Source organism: Lynx canadensis, chromosome B2 (assembly GCF_007474595.2).
Source record: "Lynx canadensis isolate LIC74 chromosome B2, mLynCan4.pri.v2, whole genome shotgun sequence".
In the NCBI taxonomy this organism is placed as follows: Eukaryota; Metazoa; Chordata; class Mammalia; order Carnivora; family Felidae; genus Lynx; species Lynx canadensis.
In genome coordinates this window covers 64,601,020-64,622,161 of record NC_044307.1, presented here as the reverse complement: position 1 = coordinate 64,622,161, position 21,142 = coordinate 64,601,020, and the positions used below count along the sequence as shown (strand labels likewise).

The 21,142-nt window shown below is 42.7% G+C and overlaps 1 protein-coding gene across 1 annotated transcript in view; it reads left to right on the top strand.

Moving 5' to 3' along the window:
- The first annotated feature begins 5,014 nt into the window (after nucleotides 1-5,014).
- Nucleotides 5,015-21,142, top strand: part of B3GAT2 (beta-1,3-glucuronyltransferase 2) — a 92,239-nt gene continuing 76,111 nt past the window's right edge. Inside the window, exon 1 of the mRNA XM_030315794.1 lies at nucleotides 5,015-5,677. Coding sequence (XP_030171654.1) covers nucleotides 5,069-5,677 — 609 coding nt within the window. The 5' untranslated portion in view covers nucleotides 5,015-5,068. The remainder of the gene's footprint in view (nucleotides 5,678-21,142) is intronic.

Here is a 21,142-nt window from a genome sequence, read left to right as displayed (position 1 = left end):
TTGCTAACAAATTATCATTTTAATGTAAATGCCAATTTTTAAGATAGTGAGGGGAAAGATATAAAAGATGCTAGTATGCCTTTATACATGTTTTATTGGGTTTTGTGTACCCTAATTCATTAATAAAGGGAAAAGGAAGAACACTCAGCTATTTCAGCTATTATTCAAACTGAATAGAATTATTTTTCAATGAAATTGTTAGGATAAATTGCCAACTTCTACTTTTCTAGAAAACCACTTTTACTTAGTAACCTTGATCCCAACCCATCATATGCAAATGGGATTTTACTGAACAAATTACTTCTAACATCACATTTTGTATATACTATCTGAAAAAGTCTAAAATTTTAAGGAAGCATTATAATTTAGAACTATTCTAGGCCAAACATGATATTTGTAGAGGATCCAGATGCAAGAAAATAAACCAAATGAGCCATTTAATTTGTGGTTTGGATGTCATTTTTATGACAGTTATCAATGAAATTGTCATGTATCCCTGGAATTTGGGGCTATTAGAATTATTTATTTTGATGTCACTCTTGTCACATAACTGGTATTTTAACAGAAAGTTATGTTCACATTCATATGGGTATTGATTATCAATACCCTCACACTACATTATTACTTGCACATGAGTTAGTTCTGATTCTCTTTATAGCCTGATTTGCACACCCATATTATCATATAGATATTTAAAAATACTTAATTGTGTATAGATTTTGTGTATAGAATTGTGTATAGATCTTGATCCCTTTCTTACTTGACTAAGAATATTTGAGATGTCCCCAGATGCTCATTTGAAGGTTGATTTAGTCACACTAGCAGAACTCCAGGCTCAAATGTCAAATGGGATCAGTTCTATACAGTGCGCTAATCGTGCTGCAAGCTTTTTGCTACAGAAGTTACAGTTGCATATTACTCATCAAGGCAAAATGTAAATGTTTAGTGATTATACGATATGTTTTTGTTAACTCCCCAGATGGGATTTTTTTTTACCTTTGTTTATCTGAGAACAACAACTGAATGCTGATGAAATGCTGTGGCTGATGCCAGCAATCTAAGGCTTCATTAGTACAGATGAAGCAATGCTCACTTTGTTACACAAATAATTAGAGAGATTAAATGAAAATAAACACTGAGAGGATGTACAGAAGCTCTGAAGTTAGGTAATTATTTTAATTACTCTAGTGACTTCCACTAACCTTCATTATCAGCCACAGATCAAGTTTAAATTGTTTTATATAAAAATATTGTAGACTATATGGAAAAGTGCTAGAGCTACCCAGTGATTATGCTTCATAAAAATGGCATTTTCTTCAAGCTTCCACTAAAAGGAGTTGTTTCCATTCCAGTGCCTGATAAACTCTCTAAATATTTTAACAGCATGATACATTTTTGTACTTAAAACTGTTTTACCCTGGTTTTATGCTTCAAATGGACATTCTTAGTAGTTCTGTATCTTTATCTTTCATCCTAGAAGATGTGGGTCCACAGTTTTGAGCCACTAAATGTAAAACAATATGGCATATTCAGTCATTTGAAATAAATGTTACTGGGAATCTTGTCATCCTTATTGCATGATAAGCTGTACCTTGTATTTGGGGTATATTGATTTTATTCCCCTCCCTACTCCAACTGAGTAAGGCTAGACACACGTCGACACCTTCCCCATAGGTGGGAGCCCTGTTGGAGGCACTGTCAGTCCTGTTCAGAACAGACCTCATTTTTATTCCTGTGTGATGATTCTGCAAGATCTCCTGGGTTAAGATCATCTTTTGAGCAAGTGTTACCTGCATTTAAATACCATTCATTGCCTGCATAATGCCAGCTCCTCTGCCAAATACTGTACCTTATTTATCCTATTTAATCCTTACAAGTTCCCGTGGAGTGTTTTATTAACTCCATTTTCCAGAGGAGGAAACTGAGTCTTTGAGAGGCTCACTGACTTTTTTTTTTTTTTAACGTTTATTCATTTTTGAGAGACAGAGCATGGCAGGGAAGGGGCAGAGAAGGGGAGACACAGAATCTGAAACAGGCTCCAGGCTCTGAGCTGTCAGCACAGAGCCCGATGCAGGGCTCCAACTCACAGACCATGAAATCATGACCTGAGCTGAAGTTGGATGCTCAACCGACTGAGCCACCCAGGCGCCCCTCACTGAATTTCTAAAGTTGCTCAAGTGGCTCAGCTGGGAATCAAACCACAGCCTGGTCTGCCTGACTGTGAGAACCATGATGCTCCCAACAGATGACTGGATGAGGTAAACCTGGATCCAAATGCTGACTAAAGACAATAGAAAAGATGAAGCGACCTCCTTGATGTGAATGTGCTAGTTAAAGTGTTGTGTTGTATGGCACCTGTGAACGCTGAGCACCAGTTAAAATATCATATTCCAAAATTTGTCTGATTTTAAAAGTGTCTCATCTGTGAATAGCCCTGGTTGCTGGAGAAGAAGCAGTTAGGAAATGGGTTTTATGGTATAGTAAGGATAACTGAGAATTCCCAAGCAAAGGAAATTAGTGAAGCTTTTTTAGTACAATTCAGTAACCACTGGAGCTTCCATCCTGGTAACACACAAGGCATTTCTCTTGCCTTTAATTACTGCATTAAAAATTCCAACAGAATGAACGAGACTTCAGTAATCTCTGCAATGGTGGTCCGGTGTGTGTGCTGCTTGCCACTATTTAAGAAAAGCCTTTGCTGAGTCCCCCCCCCCCCTCACTGCCCCAGGATACCGACACTGATTTCAGGCTGCGCCACCCTAGGCCAGATCAGGACACATATTCCGGAGGCTGTGTTATATCCAGAGTCCCATTAGGGTAGCAGAGAATAAGGGAAGGGATGTAATGGATTCATTGTTCCCTGTGTTAGGACGCACTATTCTGCCGAGTTTACAGCATGAGTTGTAGCTGAAAGGGGGGGTCAGAACTGAAGGCTAGCCCTCGCGGTGGGGGGACCAGGAGTGCAAGCAAACTCTCTAACACCCTCAGGTTTCAGACTCTGAGCAGGAAGTTAGGGAAACTCACGGACGCGCCAACGCCTGATGATAGTCGGAGCAGCAAGGGTAGGACTAAGAAACAGGAATCTCAAAAAGGCTGAAGGGGGTGGAGTAGGATAGGGTATCAGCTCCCGAGCTCTACAGCGCGCCCTCACACCGAATGCGCAATTGGAGGGATTTGTGAACCAGACTGAGCAAGACAACCGAGAGAAGATGGGCTCAGAAATTATTTATCATGGGCTGGCGGGGGGAAAGGCTTTCCTGCTGATTTTGCAAGCATCTCCCTGGGACTTGACTATGAAGCGTGGCCCCTCTTCTTTCTTCCCGGTACATTGCAGACAGCTAGTAGGTCCACTAGATAGAAAAAGTCCTAACTAAGCGCCAATTGCTTACTCGTGGTTTTCCAGACACTGCCATGGTTCTGTATGTCTCCGTACGCTCTGTTTGATTTCGATCGCACCGTGTTTACATCTCGGAGGGCCAGCCCCTCCCGGTCGGGCTGTGTCCAAAGTGATTTCTTCAGGCCGCGCAGCGAGGAAGCCCCTGGCTAGACTCGGGGGACCCACGTTCTATTTCCACTTGGCCACTTGCCACTGACCTCGGATAAATCACTTTAAACTCTGAGCCTCAGCTTCTCATCCATAAAATGAAGGTGATTCTACTTTCCAGGCCTCTTTAAAAGGATCGTCGGGAGGGTCAAACGGAATAATTCTGATGACAGCGAACTGTGAGGAAATGGGACTCCAAATTACTGAAGGAAAAATAAGTTAAACGTACTCAGCTGGAGTTTTAGAAATCCCCCACCCGCCATGATCTCCCCGCAGTCAGGAAGCAACCGTTCGGATTGATTCTTTCTTGTGGACCATCTCACATGCCGAACACCTACGTGTGGCACCCCTCCGTCTCCCCGGGGCTTCTATCGATTTCTGCCTTTCAGCGAAAGCGCTTTTCGCTGCCGCTGTTGGGGACACACGCCAGCACAGCAGCCCCGCAGCTGGGGACCAGAGAGAAGGGATCCTTTACCCTCCCCGCCTTTCCCCCCTCAACTCCCCACCCCAGGTCTCCCGAGTGTTCCGCACGTGAGTGGGGTTTTCTAGCTGATCTCTGAAAACCTTGCAGTATTTCAGAAAGCGAAGAGCGCGCGGAGACGCGAGGCGAGCAACGAGCATCTTCCCTTCCGGGAGGTCGTGCAGCCCGGCGGGACCCTCCTCCCGCTCCTCCGGCGGTGCAGCGGCCGCCTCCAGAGCTGGCTCTGGGGGCCGTCAGCGGCAGACCCCGCGGAGAGCCGGGGGCCCCCCTCGCGACCTCCCCCTCGCAGCCCCTCTCCGCCAGTAGCAGCGCTGCTGTCTTCCCACAGGAGGACTGGGAGGACGCTGGAGTCTGCAGCTTCCCCGCCCCCTCGCTTTTTCTTTCTCTCCTTGCTTTGGGATCTTGCTGCCGGAGCCGGGAGAGGTTCTGAGAGGAGAAGAGAGAAGGACGGGAGTGCAGGCTTCCTCTGCGGCGCGCGAAACAGAGCGGGGGGAATAACATCTCCGGCGTCCGCTCGCGGTCCTCGCCGACCCGGCTGGGATGTGACGAAGCCCTCAGTGCTCGCCTCCCGCCCTCAGAGGTGCCCCCAGAGAGCGCACTGCGAGCCCACGGCTGGAGTCCCTTTGCCCGCAGCGCCGCGGGACGGGAGTGGCGAGGAGCCCCGGGGGCCGGTTCCCAGCTCGCACTCTTCGGAAAGAGCAGCTGGGGATCACCGCTTGCCTGGCGCTGGGCGCAACTCCGCGGCCAGCAGCGCGCTGCTGGACAGAGTCCCGCTTCCCGCCGGCTGACTCACCGGGATTGGGGGGACAGCGCCCGCCACCTGCACTCCCTGTAGCCCAAGCTCCTCCGCACCCGCGCGGATCCCCCACGCCGGGGGAGCTGAGCCCCGCGGCTCCCGGCCCCCCGCAGCGTCCTCGGACCCCATGGAGAACGCGCCCACCGCGGCTTCCTGAGTGCGGGCGCCGCCGCCGTCCAAACTGCGCGCTGGGGTCTTCTAACTCGTCCCTCTCCGGGGCGTCCGAGAGGCCGGGGAAGAGCGCACTATGAAGTCCGTTCTGTTCAGCCGCTTCTTCATCCTCCTGCCTTGGATCCTAATCGTCATCATCATGCTCGACGTGGACACGCGCAGGCCAGCGCCCCCGCTCACCCCGCGCCCCTACTTTTCTCCCTACGTGATGGGCCGCGGGGGCGCCCGACTGCCGCTCCGCAGGGTTGGTCCCGACAGCGGCCCCGGGCGCCGCTGGGTGAAGCGCAACGAGTCGCGGCCACAGCCACAGCCGCGGCCGGAGCCGCCTCTGCCCACCATCTATGCCATCACGCCCACCTACAGCCGCCCGGTGCAGAAAGCCGAGCTGACCCGCCTGGCCAACACTTTCCGCCAGGTGGCGCAGCTGCACTGGATCCTGGTGGAGGACGCGGCGGCGCGCAGCGAGCTGGTGAGCCGCTTCCTGGCGCGGGCCGGGCTGCCCAGCACGCACCTGCACGTGCCCACGCCGCGGCGCTACAAGAGGCCGGGACTGCCGCGCGCCACGGAGCAGCGCAACGCGGGTCTCGCCTGGTTGCGCCAGAGGCACCAGCACCAGCGCGCGCAGCCCGGCGTGCTCTTTTTCGCCGACGACGACAACACCTACAGTCTGGAGCTGTTCCAGGAGGTAGCGGCCGGCCCGCCTCAGCTTGGGGGCGGGGGTGGGGGGACAGGGCCGGAGGGGGCCTTGGCCGGCCCGGCTGCAGCTGCACTTGTGAGTTCTCACTTCTCAGGGCCCCTTTCGGGACTACAGGTGGAGCGCGTTTCCGGGCCTTCTGCAACCTCCAGTGGCCCTGGCTTCTTTACACTAGCGGGGGGGGGCGTTGGTAGAGTATGGAGGAGAGGACCACAGTGGCCCAAGGGAGGGAGTGTGGCCAGGCGCTTTGCAGTCCACCTGGTCCCGAGATTGAGCCCAGGGAGTAGCACAGGTGAGGCGCGGGGGTATTTCCAGGATCAAGACTCTGACTGGCTTGAGGATGGAGCCCACATTGGTGGGGGTGGGGGAGGCACCCAGCTCGGTGGGGAGGCAGGCTTAGTGTACTCCCGAGGCCTTTCAGCGCACACAGGTGTGATTCTGAGTCTAGAACCATATGGGGAGGAAGGTGGAGATGGTGACTAAAAAATCAGCCCAGAGACAAATTTCTCTCTTCTGGTCCTTTTGGCACAGAAATGGTTGTTAGTGAACACCGTGACTTCTTCGGGCTGTGTGTGTGGGTCCAACCTCTATCTCTTCCTGCACCCCACAAAAGCCCTTTCCTATTCTGAAGATTTACTCTTTTTCAAGGAAACTCTCTGGTAAATGGGTTGAGACTGTTTTTTCCCTGTGGTTATGTCTTTTTGCAGCCCGAAGTATCAGGTGGACAGCTCAATTCTTTTTCTCGACCTTTCTCTAAGGCCTCTCTTCGGCGAGTTAGCCAGGCCACTCTTGTACCTGCCCATTTTATCCTGGTCCTCTCTGTGATGTCCTGGGTGTCACGGGTCCCCTGCTGCTGAGAATGCTCTCTTTTCCTTTGGAAGGCCTCAGGTGTGCAGAGCCAGCAGGGGATTAGGACAGGTGTTATTTCTTGAGGCTGGTATTTTGCAATCTATGTGTGTTGTGTTAAAAGAGCCCAGATTGCATGGTTTTCACTTTTCTTCCTTGTACACAAATATACCTGGAAAAAACAAACAAACCTGTACTCTTTGGCTCTTCATGAGACTGTTACTTTCCTTTACCCAAAATTCCTTGACCTCCTGCTGGTTAGACTCCATCACACCCACCCCTCTAAGTAAATGGGACAATCTGCATGTCTCCTAAACATAAATGCCCCACATCTTCATCCTAACGTCTATTTGGCTTTCTTCTAACCTCAGGACAGGGTTGCTTTGTACTCTTTCAGTTTAATTTTTCTGCCTATATGGGTTTTTTTTTAAACCATTTTTTAAGGGCAGTTGCCACCTTCATTTCTATTCATCCTCTCCTTCATGAATAAAGGGACCAGTGATTGCTTTCCATCTTCTTCATCTTTTCCCAATGTAGGGCTTTCTTTTCATGTTTCTTCAGAAGAAATAGGTTTGACATTGTAGGGTGTAGTCTTTATTATAACCAAGATTAAAGATATAATCTGATTTTTTAAGGTGGGCTTTGTTTTTTTTTTTTAATGTTTATTTTGAAAAAGAGGGAGAACTTGCACACAAGTGAGGAAGGGGCAGAGAGAGAGAGAGAGAGAGAGAGAGAGAGAGAGAATCCCAAGCAGACTCTGCCATGCTGTAGGCCCAGAGCCCGCCTGGGGGGCTCGATCTCTCTACCTGATCTCTATCAGATCAGGATTTAAACTGAAAGCAAGAGTCTGACACTTAACCTACTGAGCCTGTCAGGTGCCCCAAGTTGGGCTTTTATTTTGATCCTGCTTACTCTTTTCCCAAAAGATAGGGTGGTTTGTATTCTGAAGCAAATACCTTTACATTAAATATACCATAATTTTGAACTCCAATGTCTTTTTCTGTGTGTCTTTTTTTTTTTAACCTCCTACAACTTGGAAGTTGCCTTACCTGTAAATATGTGTAGTCTTGTGTAAGTAAAGTAATGTACATCATTATTAATCAACCTTTTAGGGAGATGGACTGTGAAGGAGGAGTGATTTTCTGTTTATCTCCAGGTTCTAGCCCATTGGTATAAGGTGTTAGATGAGCAGAAGAATTGGCACTACAGGCATTGAAACAATTCAGAACAAAGTATCAAAGTTTTTCTTTGATACTTCCCAAAGAGAAAGAAAGGCTTGGTGGGGGGTATTAAGCAACAAGAGAAGAATCTGTTGCTTCTTGCCACTGGAAAAAATCCAGTACATTTTTTCATTGGTCCATTGGAAAAAGAGAACATAAAAAGGAGAGGGTGAGGAGAAAAAAATAGTATTGGCCCAGAGGATACTATAAAGGGAAAAACATGAAAAACTTTACAAGACGCTAAAATTTTGTACAGTTGGAAGTAAGGAAAAAAAAATCAAACTTATTTTAACTTAAGAGTATGTGCAACTCTTTTATGGACAGGTGCCAAGTATACAAAATATACGACAGAAGGAATGTTTAAAAAACGTCATACACATGATACACTTGAATTTAGATGCAGTAGCTCCCAGGGACCACTCCCAGGCAATAATTTCAAGACTAGTCCCTTTCTCCACCATCTCTCATCCTCCCCCACACACAGTGTTTTTGGACAGAGTAGACCTCTGTTCACCATGCATATATGTTGATACATTCAGTTTTCCTTTTTTGCAACACATTCTTTTGCTTGCAAGGTAAGCAATAGTGAACTCTCTAAAAATTCAGATTAGTGGGATTTATGCGTCCTTTGTTTCATACATTAATGGAATGGTCTACCTTCTACCAGTTCTAGGATCAATGATTCCATGTGGATTATAGCCTAGACATTGCTCTTGTGGAGAAAAGGTAGGACTAGATTAAACATCTAAAAACTGCAGCTCCTTGGGGGAAGGGAGGATACTGATAAAGGATGCTGTAGAGGTGAGGCATACGTATCTCAGTCCTTTATATTGTGCATACACACAAATTCGTTTTTAAGTAATTCACGGTACTTAGGGAGAGAATGTCCCAAGTCAGGCTTCATCTTTTATTCATAGTGCTTCTAATTTCCATGGTTGATGTTAATGTAGATAAGATGAAAGGGGGAGAATGAACCAGGTACAAATTAGCTCACTAAGCATTGGCTGCAAATGAAGGAAACTAAAAGATGAAAGGTCTCCAAATTAAATTACAGGCGCAACAGGCAATCTGTGTTCAATTATTTCTCCCTGGTAGCTGGAGTACTGCTTTCTTCTTCCATACAGCTAACTAATTTTCAGCCTCCCCTCTCAACTGAGCTGTGCTGCCAGGAAAGAAATATTTGCATTACACAATGCTACATTAACATCCAAATCCATTTGCAAATGAAACTCAGTGTGAGCAGTAGCCCCAGAAACTGGACTGTCCATTGGAGGAGATGGAAAGGGTTTTTTTTTTTCCAGGTTTCCAGTATCTCAGCAGCTACTCCCCACACATCCTGTGGCATTGATGGGGTTTTACACTACAGATTACAGGTAATCCTGCCTGCCTGAACACCTTTCTCCATCTAACCCTCCGGAAAAGCTTATTTGTGAAGGATTTAAGCTACTTTAAGAAAAGTCTGCAGATAAATGTAACTCTGTATCCAGTCATTTTTTTTTAATGTTTATTTATTTTTGAAAGAGAGAGAGTGTGTGTGTGTGTGAGCAGGGATTGGAGCAGAGAGAGAGACACAGACACAGAATCTGAAGCAGGTTCCAGGCTCTGGGCTGTCAGCACAGAGCCCGATGCGGGGCTCGAACCCACAAACCGTGAGATCATGATCTGAGCTGAAGTCAGATGCTTAACAGACTGAGCTACCCAGGCGCCCCTCTAGTCATATTTTCAATAACACTATTGATCAGATTTCTGTTCTTTACTTGAAAACCTACCAGTCTTTCCTGAGTCTCAAGCTGATGCTCTCGGGTGAAGTTGCTTTCACCTTTGGAAATCAATTGAATCGAAAGGTTAAAAAACGGCACTTTCCAAGCATGAGAAAAAAACTTTAAAACTTTTAACTTTAAATTTAATGAGGGAAGACTAGAAGACAGGCCGACTGTGAGACATTTAAGGGGCACGTGAAAGGACTCCTTTAATGAGAAGGCATCTTGAAGATGCATTTCTGGCAAGCAGTGAACTAAAGAGGCCCTTTGTTTCGATTTTTCTGTTGGGTGCTATTAAGCTATTTGTGTGTTGATCAGGTAGAGGAGTTGAGGTTTAATTTTCTGTCTTGTTCCTTTTCTGAAGTCTCAATATGCTCCCCTCTTTATATGCGGCTTATTGGAGCCACAATGCAAAAGATACTCAAATTTACAACGTTTGGCACTTCCCTCCCAAATAGTAAATTCTGCCTGTGTTTCCTGAAAGGAGACGAAAGATCTACTTTTTACTTTTACCTTTGATACAGTTACTTAGTGTAGAGTAATTATCTTTTCCAAGTGAAAAAACCTAGAAGAATCTCTTAGATGTAGCAATAAAATGACTGTTTTTCCTGAAAGGCACCCTTTCGGTTTTATTTCTCCCCATCTAAAAGCATATTAGTAATCATGTTGTAAGTCTGATAAAACGTGAGAATTTTCTAAAACTGTGTGTATAAAACTACAGCCAATTTTCTTAGGCTGTCAATGTTAAATCTAAAGATTTTTCTGTATTCTCCCTGGGTTTACAGTACTTGAATTATGGTTATATTTTGAGTTTTCTATGAAGACCAGTTCTCATTTGGATTTTGATATTTTAATGGACCAGAAATAGCAATTTGGGTTTAAAAGACATTCTCTCTTCTGCCTCTTCCTATTGTCTTTTTCCATCCTTCTTTGTCCTCCAACCTACTTTTCACCGATTATCTTTCTTATGAATAGACATGAAGACATGTCTGGGTTATTGTTTGGTGCAATGAGTATGTGTCTTTTAAACATTTAGACTGTTGTCTCCTACTTCTTGGATACCATAGTGGGTGACTCCATTTTCTTCTGTCTACTCCACTTGCCCCTAAATTACAAGCTGGTAAATTTTCTCTTGTGTGAACAGTAATGGAATAGTAATTGCTTTTAAGGCATGCTAGAAAAGCAAAATAGAAGAACTAAAGTCAGTGGTCTTGTTCATTAACTATTCCAGGTGGTATTCAAGTAGTGCTTTTTTTTTTTTTTTGGTACAGAATTCAATAATGTTCAGATACGTCTATTCAAACGTTTTGAACTCTGATGAAATATTTGCTCAGTCTGTACAGTTAACACATTGTATACTTGATTTGCAATGCTGTTAAAGTATAAGTTTTGCACAGATCTCAAGTCCTCCCCCCAAAACACAAATAAAATTGTTATACCAGTCCACAGATAGGTAGGTAGGTAGGTTTAGAACAGATTTTCAATTCACAGAAATAGGCTAAGATAATCCATTGTTCATGCCTTATAGTTCTTGTGCACACTTTAAATGTTAACATACTCTTTACCATGGATACAAGCAAAATATAGTTGACATCAATTGAGCACTTAACTATGGGCCAGGAACCACCCTTAGAGTTGTATGTGTTTTAACTCAAATTTGTTCCTCACAACAGCCCCTGAGGTGGTAGTATTCTGTTCCTATTTTCTTTTTTCATCCTTCTGCTGATATTTAGATCTGAGTATAGTACTTTGGAGACCACAGAGATTTTTAAAAGTGCAGCATGAATCTAATGTAGTCATTTGCTCTGGTATAATTGGTATTCCTATTTCATAGTTGAGTAGAAGTATCTGGAAGTAACTTGAAAAGGTCATGCAGCTCTTCAGAGACAGGATTTTGAACCCAAGTACCCTGGTTCTAGAGCCTACACTTTTGACTGTTCTAAAGCTCATCTCATATAACATGTACAGTCAGATGGAAATCTGTCATTGTGGTAAGTAAAGCATTTGATGAACAGGAGTTTTCTAATATTGTTGCTGTCTCCTGCCACACTTAAACTCAGGTCTGTCTTCTTGGCCATATCACCTTATAATTTTCCCTTTTGATCTTTTTTCTCTAATATCATTTGATCTTAAGAAAATTTTGTTTCACACTGTCTTATTTATAGACCATTTGATTTTTGTTATTTATTAAATTTTTTTAATGTTTATTTATTTTTGAGAGAGAGAGAGACAGAGCATGAGCAGGGGAGGAGCAGAGAGAGAGGGAGACCCAGAATCTGAAGCAGGTTCTAGGCTCTGAGCGGTCAGCACAGAGCTAGACTCAGGACTTGAACTCAAGAACTTAGAGATCATGACCTGAGCTGAAGTCAGACACTTAACTGACTGAGCCACTCAGGTGCCCTACAGACCATTTGATTTTTAAATTGTTTTTTTTTTTTCAAATCAGGTGGAAACTGCTTAGTATATGAACTATAGTCTTGTATGTATGTGTATGTATGTGTATATATATATATGTATTATATAATATGTGTGCTTTTTAACAAATGTATTCTTTTTTTTTTTTTTTTTTTTTTTTTTTAAACAACTTTTTTTTTTTTAATTTTTTTTTTCAACATTTTTATTTATTTTTGGGACAGAGAGAGACAGAGCATGAACAGGGGAGGGGCAGAGAGAGAGGGAGACACAGAATCTGAAACAGGCTCCAGGCTCCGAGCCATCAGCCCAGAGCCTGACGCGGGGCTCGAACTCACGGACCGCGAGATCGTGACCTGGCTGAAGTCGGACGCTTAACCGACTGCGCCACCCAGGTGCCCCTTAACAAATGTATTCTTATGAACAAGAAAGAATTGATTGTTTCTGCAAGAAGATAAAACATTAAAATTAATATTTTCCTCTCACTTGATACATATAGATCAGCTACTATAGCTACTGAGTGTATATCTTTTCCGGACAGGCAGAATTGAACGGAAGAATAATTTGGGGATGGAATGGGGATTAGGGACAGTACTGACTTGTTTCACATGGGAGAAGCTGAGGACCTGAGTCTATTTGAGCTGAAGCTCATTTGGGAGACAACTACTTGCTGGCTGCTCTCCCACGGAGGCTGAGGTAGCTCCTCCCTGGAGCACAAAAACGTACTTGTAGAACCTTCAGCCAATGTACTGGTGACACTGACTATTGATGGCCCACACTGTCAGGTTCACCAAACTGCTCCTTGTTGATAGAAGGCTTAATTTTCTTTTTAAAAAAATGTTTATTTATTTATTTTGAGAGAGAAAGAGAACATAAGTGGGGGAGGGGCAGAGAGAGAATCCCAAGCAGTCTTTGCACTGTTAGCACAGAGCCCGACACGGGGCTGGATCCCACAAACTGTGAGATCATGATCTGAGCTGGAATCAAGAGTTGGATACTTACCTGACTGGGCCACCCAGGCACCCCTAGAAGGCTTAATTTTCTTGTCTGATTTTTTTTTCTGGGATTAGGAATTTCCCTGGATTAAAAACAAAATGAATAAATCATTAGTTGGCTCTTTTTGCATGTTAGGAAAACCTTGGAGATGTCTGTGTTGAGAGGCGTGATCATATTCTCTCCCACAAGTCAGATTATGTGGTCTTTTCCTCAAAAGAATTTGAAACTCAGTAGTCCCCCCACCCCCCACCCAGCCACCCAATCAATCTCCTCTAGCAATGGAAGGAGAACTTTAAATAGTAATGTATGTTACTATTACTACTACAGGTAGAAACTAAGACTTGTTCCTTCAGTCTGAAAGGCAGGTATTTGTAAGTTGTATCTTCATCTCTCTCATGAAAGCTGAGTGTGCTATATGCCGAATGTTCTTCATTAACAGAGATCTCTGTATCTAAGATAATTGCGTATTAGCAGTAATGGTATAGCACTCTGCAAGTTTCCTTCTACCTACTTGAGCTTAAACATTACCGCATTCAGAAGAGACTTGAATATACTTAGAACTCCCTCTCCTCCACTTAACAAACATTAACTGAACGTCTACTGTGTCCACTTAACAAATGTGAATTGAACACCTATGTGCTAGGCACTGTGCTTTGTTAAGGCAGGGAGTAATACAGCTGTGAACAGAGAGCGTGCATCCCAGCCCTCACAGATCAAGTTTCTGGACTGAATGCACCCACTAAGATCTGTGCATGTTGAGAGAAATGCAGGTGCCTGGGAGTGTAAAACAGAGACGGCTAATGGAAAGTAGGTGGTGTGAGTGACTGTGGAGGAAGTGACATCTGAGCTGAGACCTGTAGGATGATGGATAGGGCCTAGTGGGTGACAGGGCATGGGGAAGAGGTCTCCAGGTGGAGGGAGCCATGGTTAAGAACCTGAGCAAAGAGGGTGTGTGAATATGCAGAGAACAGAAAGATGTCCTTGACTGCAAGGGACGAGCTGGAGCAGTTGGCAGCCACGTCCCCATCTCCCGCATATCGAGTGAGAGACTTAGTTCTAGGAGAAGAGTTACCATCCTCCCCAAGCCTGTCTTACGAAGAAAAGAAGTCTTCAGTTTTTGGTTTGTTCTTCTTTTAATGTAAATCTGTGGCTTTGAAAAGTGTGTGCAAAGCAGTGTATGGAGCATGTTTTAGTTTTTTCCTGTCCAGTTTTCAGATCACCCATCAGGCAAATCTTTGACCTTTAACTTTTTAAACAGATCTTTGATAAGGGCAAGGGAGTAAACTAGTAGAAAAACTATAAGTATTTGTACATCTAGTTGTACCAAGGCAGTGGTACTGTAGACTGTTGTGGATTCTTTATATAGTACCTAACCTCACATTATATAATGTAGTGTATGTTTTTCGGTTGACCGTTTCTTCCACTAGAATCTAAACTCCATAAAGGTAGCAATTTTCCTTTGTTTACTGTTGTATCTTTAGTGTTCAGAGCAGAGCCTACCATGTAGTAAATGCTCATTAAACATTTGTTGAATAAATGAATGAATTATAGGAAGCTTAGACGCTGAGGAACCCTCACAGAAGAGATCTGTTCCTAGAAAGGATCTCTGAACAGATTGTCAGATAACACTCTTGAAGTCTGTATTGTGTGTCCAGGATTATACTGAGCCTTTTAAGTAGTAACTTAAAGATAAATGTGGCCCCTATGCTGATTCTAAGAGCTTTCCTGCTAAAAAGGAGAGAGAGATCAGGTCCATGAATATTTGTGTATGTAGCAAAGCATTCCTGGCATTGCCCCTTCAAAGGGCAGGAGGTGTGTCAAGGTACGTGTGAACCAGTTAAGTGTTAGGCCTCTTCACACTTAAGAAAGGCTGGAGGCTGGTGGGGAGCTCAGGTATAAACTTGGGAGTTAAACAGCCCCGTGTTCAAATCCAGCTTTGCCACTCAGTGCTTGCATGGTTTTGGCAAGAGCTGTCTGCCTCCTGTGAGTGCTGTAAGTACTGACCTATCGGCAAGTTGTAAACGTTAGTTCTTTTTCCCTTGTTCTCTCCTCTGTGGGTGACTGCCCCAGTTGAGGGGTATATCACATAGCTGCTACACTGTTTTGTTGGTTAGATGCCTCTTAATACTGTTGCTGAGATCTGGACCATGTTTCTGGAGGCCTGGAGGGGAGGAGGACATACAGGTGTTTGACTTTCCCAAATTAGTCTGTGCCCAAGTGGAACTGCGTAAATTGGGTGTCTTAATTACACTACTGGGTGTCACAACAGTGATTAGAGGGACAAGAGTTAAATAGGGCTTGTCTACAAAGAGTCCTAGGAGGATGTGAGAGAGTAAAAAGCATCTAAAGAGTATTTTAGTTTGAGGGGAGGTGGAAGGCTGTTCTCCTGTGGGTTAGGAGGTCTGAGGCTGATTAATGTGTGTATGAAAGCTAGGAAGTTGGCCTACATGTAGCTCAGGGCAGGTCCTGGGTGTGATTTTTGTGTACTTTCAGTCCTGGTACCTGGCTTGGGCCCGGAGCATATTGCAGGACAGATTATTTCTGGCATGAATGATGGAATCAAAGAGATGGTCTGTTACAAAGGAAAGGGCAATTTAAAGGGAGGAACGCAATGAATCTATTTTTAAAGCACACGATTAGAAGCAATAGCTTGATTTTTAAGGTCATTTGCTGGGGGTGGGAAGGTTAGGAGAATTCCTCTTTCCAACACCTATTGCAGAAGGCAGAGGGGATCCCTTCTGACAGCATCACCTTGTGTGCCCAGCCCTCACCAGCCTTAACTGGGGACACTGAGCTGGCCTTCAACTGGTAATTCAACTGAGCTTGTTTCTTTTTTTCAAACATTTCTTACATTTTCATAAATAAAAACATTTTGAAGCTTATTTTCTGCCAGACTGGGGAATGTAGCAGTTGGAACGGTGTGTGTATGTGTATGTATCCCCTGATTGCCTCCTTGCCTGTGAGTGCAGTGAGGACTGTCCGTGTTCTTTCTTCACAGACCGTGCACCCTCCGGGTCAGTCTCTTACAAGAATCCTGGTCACACCCAGGGGTCTGGTGCAGTGCTCCTTACCATTTTCTGTACATACAATTCCTAAAAGGGTTTAGTAAAATTACACACTCTCAAGGATATTTTCAAATTGATGTCTAATTTTTTAAAATCACTTCAAGTGGTTGCAGAGCATGTGAGTTTTAGTGAATTATAAATACATTTGTTCATGAAAACTAATACATACAATGGATATTATAAATACTCTAACAGTTTTATATTCAACATTGTTTGATAAATATACTTTTTGGGGCACCTGGGTGGCTCAGTCAGTTAAGCATCTGACTTCGGCTCAGATCATGATCTCACAGCTTATGGGTTCAAGCCCCATGTCGGGCTCTGTGCTGACAGTTCAGAACCTGCAGCCTGCTTCGGATTCTGTGTCTGCCTCTCTATCTTTCCCCCGCTCATGCTCTTTCTCTCTCTCAAAAAAGAAGCATTAGAAAAATTACTTAATCAAAAACATACTTTTCAATAACATCTGGAAATTTTATTTTTTTCCTTTTTCTGTTTCCGTTCTCTGTTAGAATTTATCTTAGCATAACATTTTGAGGTTCAAAGTCCTTTTTTGAGTCTCTAGTCACACATATCTGCAGTAACAAAAATGATTATAGATGGAATTTAAATTTTTTTTAATGTTTGTTTTTTTTTTGAGAGAGAGAGAGAGAGAGCACACACATGTAAGTGGGTGAGGGGCAGAGAGAGAGGGACAGCAGATCCAAAGCAGGCTCTGTGCTGACAGCAGTGAGCCGGGTGCAGGGCCCAGACTCACAAACTGCCTGAGAGATGATGACGCAAGCTGAACTCCTATGCTCAACTGACTGAGCCACCCAGGCGCTCCTGGGATTTAAATTAAAAAAAAAATTCCTATGGTTATAACCCTCAGTCTTAAAAATTCCTTAAGACTGAGTCAACACTACAATTAGTAACAGTAAACAAGTAATCGAAACAATATAAATGTCATGCATATGAGTACATATCATTTTTATAAAATTGTTGTAATAACAAAACCATAAATGTTGCCAATTTGGATAATTAACTCATAAACATAAAAGCTATGTTTATTGGAAATTGGTTTCTTAATGATATGGATGGGGCATTATGTTGTTGATAACTGTTCAGTGATGAATATTACTGATTGCTAGAAAGAGATGGAGTTTAGCATAATTATGTTCTCATTAGGTCAACCTTGTTTACGTAAAGAAGTAAATAAGATGGAAAGCATTTTTTCCTGTAGTGGTGTTCTTCAGTTTTTGAACTCTCAAGCTCGAAGCCAAAAACCATATGGTGATCTCTCAGCAAAATATATATATATATATATATATATATATATATATATATATATATATATATATGATCTATTGATGACTTTAGGTCTCTTTCAATTTTGTTGAAAGCAAATAATTAGAAACCTCTTGTCTTCCAAAGGGATTTATTACCCATTCTTTAGAGACTTTAACTTTCTCAATAATGACAATATTTCTAATTACCTTTGTTCAGTGCCCTAGAGGTTTGACCATGTTGGGACAGTACATTTAATATGATTCAGGATGGGTAGATGTTGGCCCTTTTCTGTGAAGTGGGAGAAAAGCAGAAGGAAGGAACCTGCCCCTCTACCCAAGAATTCAGGTGTAGGGAAGCAGGTGGGAATGCTGAGGGCCTGGGAATTTATTCCCTTAAAGCTATCTGCTCAGATATTCCATGGAGAGTCTTTATATATATTCAGGGACCATGCACCCCCCAGTCTGAAAAGTGAAGTTTTGGTAAAAAAAGAACCCTAAGTTAGGAAGTGGAGAATGTGGAGTCCAGGGCTGGGTGAGCCCAAAGCCCTCATCCCTCACAACCTCAGGGGAACTTGACTAATGTTTTCTGATTGTTTGCTGTGCCATAGCCCCTACCCTAGACATTTGGATGTGTGCACTGCTGTTTAATTTTCAATGGTATCTATGAGGTGGCAACTATGATGACTATTTTACAAATGAGGAAAACCCTAGTATTCAGCTTCCTTACAGAGCCTGATACAAATGTATATAGTTGTTGTGAGATTTAAATGAATTGATCTACCTGTAAAGTGGGCAAATAGGGCAACTTCCCTATTCATTTGGACATCTGCTTCTATCAGAAGTTGAAGGCCCCAGGAGCTGTGGAAAGGCTCCAGAAGGTAAAATGTCACAAACCCCAAGCCACCATGGCGGTACCAATCGTGACAGCCTTGGTGGCCTCAAGATGCTGCTGTCCAATGAGAATGAGAATTTAAGTATGGTCTATATGTGTATGTGTTGTTTATCATCTAAATAAACTTGGCATTGCAAGATTGAAATGCCAGTGTCATTTTTGAAGGTCAAGTGACAGTTTGGGGATATTTTTGTAACTTCGAAAAGTTCCTCAGCTACATCTGTTCACACTGGTGCAAGTGCTAGAGACCTCTCTGGAGAGTCTTTTTCTGGGGTGGGGGTGAGGGTGCTGCAGCCTTGCTTTGCAGAAAGTTCTATTACACACAGTCATCGGAGCTGGTGTTTGGGGCTCATGTCCTATTAATTGTTTTCATTTTTCTTGAATGGTTATATTTAACTGTTGGCCTATTACCTTTCTTTCCTGCTAGGCACACTAAAAAGACAGGCTCTGTGATTTTTAACTTTATGGTATTGTTTTCCTCTTTATTTAAGGATTTTTAAAAAGTTTTTATTTAAATTCCAGTTAGTTAACATATAGTGTAATATTAGTTTCAGATGTGCAATATAGTGATTCAGCACTTTCATACATCACCTGGTGTTTATCACAGCAAGTGCATTCCTTAATCCCCTTCACCTGTTGAACCCAGCCACCTCCCTCTCCCCCCAACCCAGTTCCCATCTCTATAGTTAAGAGTCTGTTTCTTGGTTTAACTCGCATTTTTTCCCTTTTATTCATTTATTTGCTTCATAAATTCCACATATACGTGAAATCATATATTTGTCTTTCTCTGACTTATTTCACTTAGCATAATACTAGATAGCTCCATCCATGTCATTGCAAATGGCAAGATTTCATTGTTTTATGGCTAATATTCCATCGTTTATATATACCACATCTTATTTATCCATTCATCAGTCAATGGACATTTGGGCTCTTTCCATAATTTGGTTATTGTCGATAATGCTGCTGTAAACATTGGGGTGCATGTATCCCTTTGAATTAGTATTTTTGTATTTTTTGGGTAAATACTCAGTGCCATTGCTGAGTATATAGGTAGATCTATTTTTAACTTTTTGAGGAACCTCCATACTGTTTTCCAGAGTGCTAGACCAGTTTGCATTCCCACTGACGGTGCAAGAGTGTTCCCCTTTCTCCACATCCTCGCCAACACCTCTTATTTCTTGTGTTCATTTTAGCCATTCTGACAGGTGTGAAGTGATATATCATTGTGGTTTTGATTTGTATTTCCTGATGATAAGTGATGTAGAGCATCTTTTCATGTGTCTGTTGGCCATCAGTATGTCATCTTTGGAAAAATAACTATTCTGCCCATTTTTAATTGGATTATTTGTTTTTTGGGTGTTGAGTTTTGTAAGTTCTTTACATGTTTTGGATACTAGCCCTTTGTCAGATCTATTATTTGCAAATATTGTCTCCCATTCCAAAGGTTGCCTTTTACTTTGTTGATTGTTTCCTTCATTATGCAAAAGGTTTTTATTTTGATGTAGTCCCAATAGCTTATTTTTGCTTTTGTTTCCCTTGCCTCAGGAGACATACCTAGAAGTTGCTATGGCCATTGTCAAAGAGGTTACTGCCTGTGTTCTTTTCTTGGATTTTCATGGTTTCCTCTATCACACTTTGGTCTTTAATCTGCTTTGAATTTATTTCTGTGTTGGTGTAATAAAGTGATCCAGTTTCATTCTTGTGCATGTTGCTGTCCAGTTTTCCCAATGTTGTTGAAGAGACTCTTCCCCATTGGATATTCTTTCCTGCTTTGTCAAAGGTTAATTGACCATATAGTTGTGGGTTCATTTCTGGGTTTTCTATCTTGTTCCATTGATCTATGTGTCTGTTTCTGTGCCAGTACCATACTGTCTTGACACTATAGCTTTGTGATATAACTTGAAGTCCAGAATTGTTATTCCTCCAGCTTTGCTGCTTTTTTTTGAAGATTGCTTTGCTCTTTGGAGTCTTTTGTGGTTCCATCAGATTTTAGGATTGTTTGTTCTGGCTCTGTGAAAAATGCTGATGGTGTTTTGATATGGATTGCATTAAATGTGTAGATTGCTTTGGGTGGTACAGACATTTTAACAATATTCCAATCCATGAGCATGAAAGGTCTTTCCATTTCTTTTTGTCATCTTCAATTACTTTTATCATTGTTTTATAGTTTTCAGAATATAGATCTTTCACCTCTTTAGTTAGGTTTATTCCTAGGTATCTTGTTATTATGGTGCAAATTGTAAATAGGATTGATTTCTTAATTTCTCTTTCTGCTGCTTCAATATTGGTGTATAGAAATGCAAGATTTCTGTACGTGAATTTTGTATCCTGCTACTTTACTGAATTTGTTTATCAGTTCTAGCAGTTTTGGGGTGGAGTCTTTTGGGTTTTCTGTATAGAGTATCATGTCATCTGTATCATGTCATCTGCAAATAGTGAAAGTTTGACATCTTCCTTGCTGATTTGGATACTTTTTATTGTCTGATTGCATGGCTAGAACTTTATTAATATGTTAATAACAGTGGTGAGATTGGACATCACTGTCTTCTTCCTGACTGTAGAGGAAAAGCTTTTTTTCCCCACTGGGGATAATATTAGCTGTAGGTTTTTCATATGTGGCCTTTATTATGTTGAAGTATGTTCTCTCTAACCTACTTTATTGAGGATTTTTATTATGAATGGATGTTTTACTTTGTCAAATGCTTCTCCTTCATCTGTTGAAATGATTATATGGTTCTTATTCTTTATTAATGTGATATATAACATTGATTGATTTGCAAATATTGAACCACCCTTGCAACACAGGAATAAATCCCAGTTGATTGTGGTGAATATTTTTTTTGTTGTTGTTGGATTTGGTTTGCTAGTATTTTAATGAGCATTTTTGCTTCCATGTTCATCAGGGATATTGGCCTGTAGCTTTCTTTTTTAAGTGGAGTTTTCATCTGGTTTTGGTATCAGGGTAATGCTGGCCTCATATAATGGATTTGGAAGTTT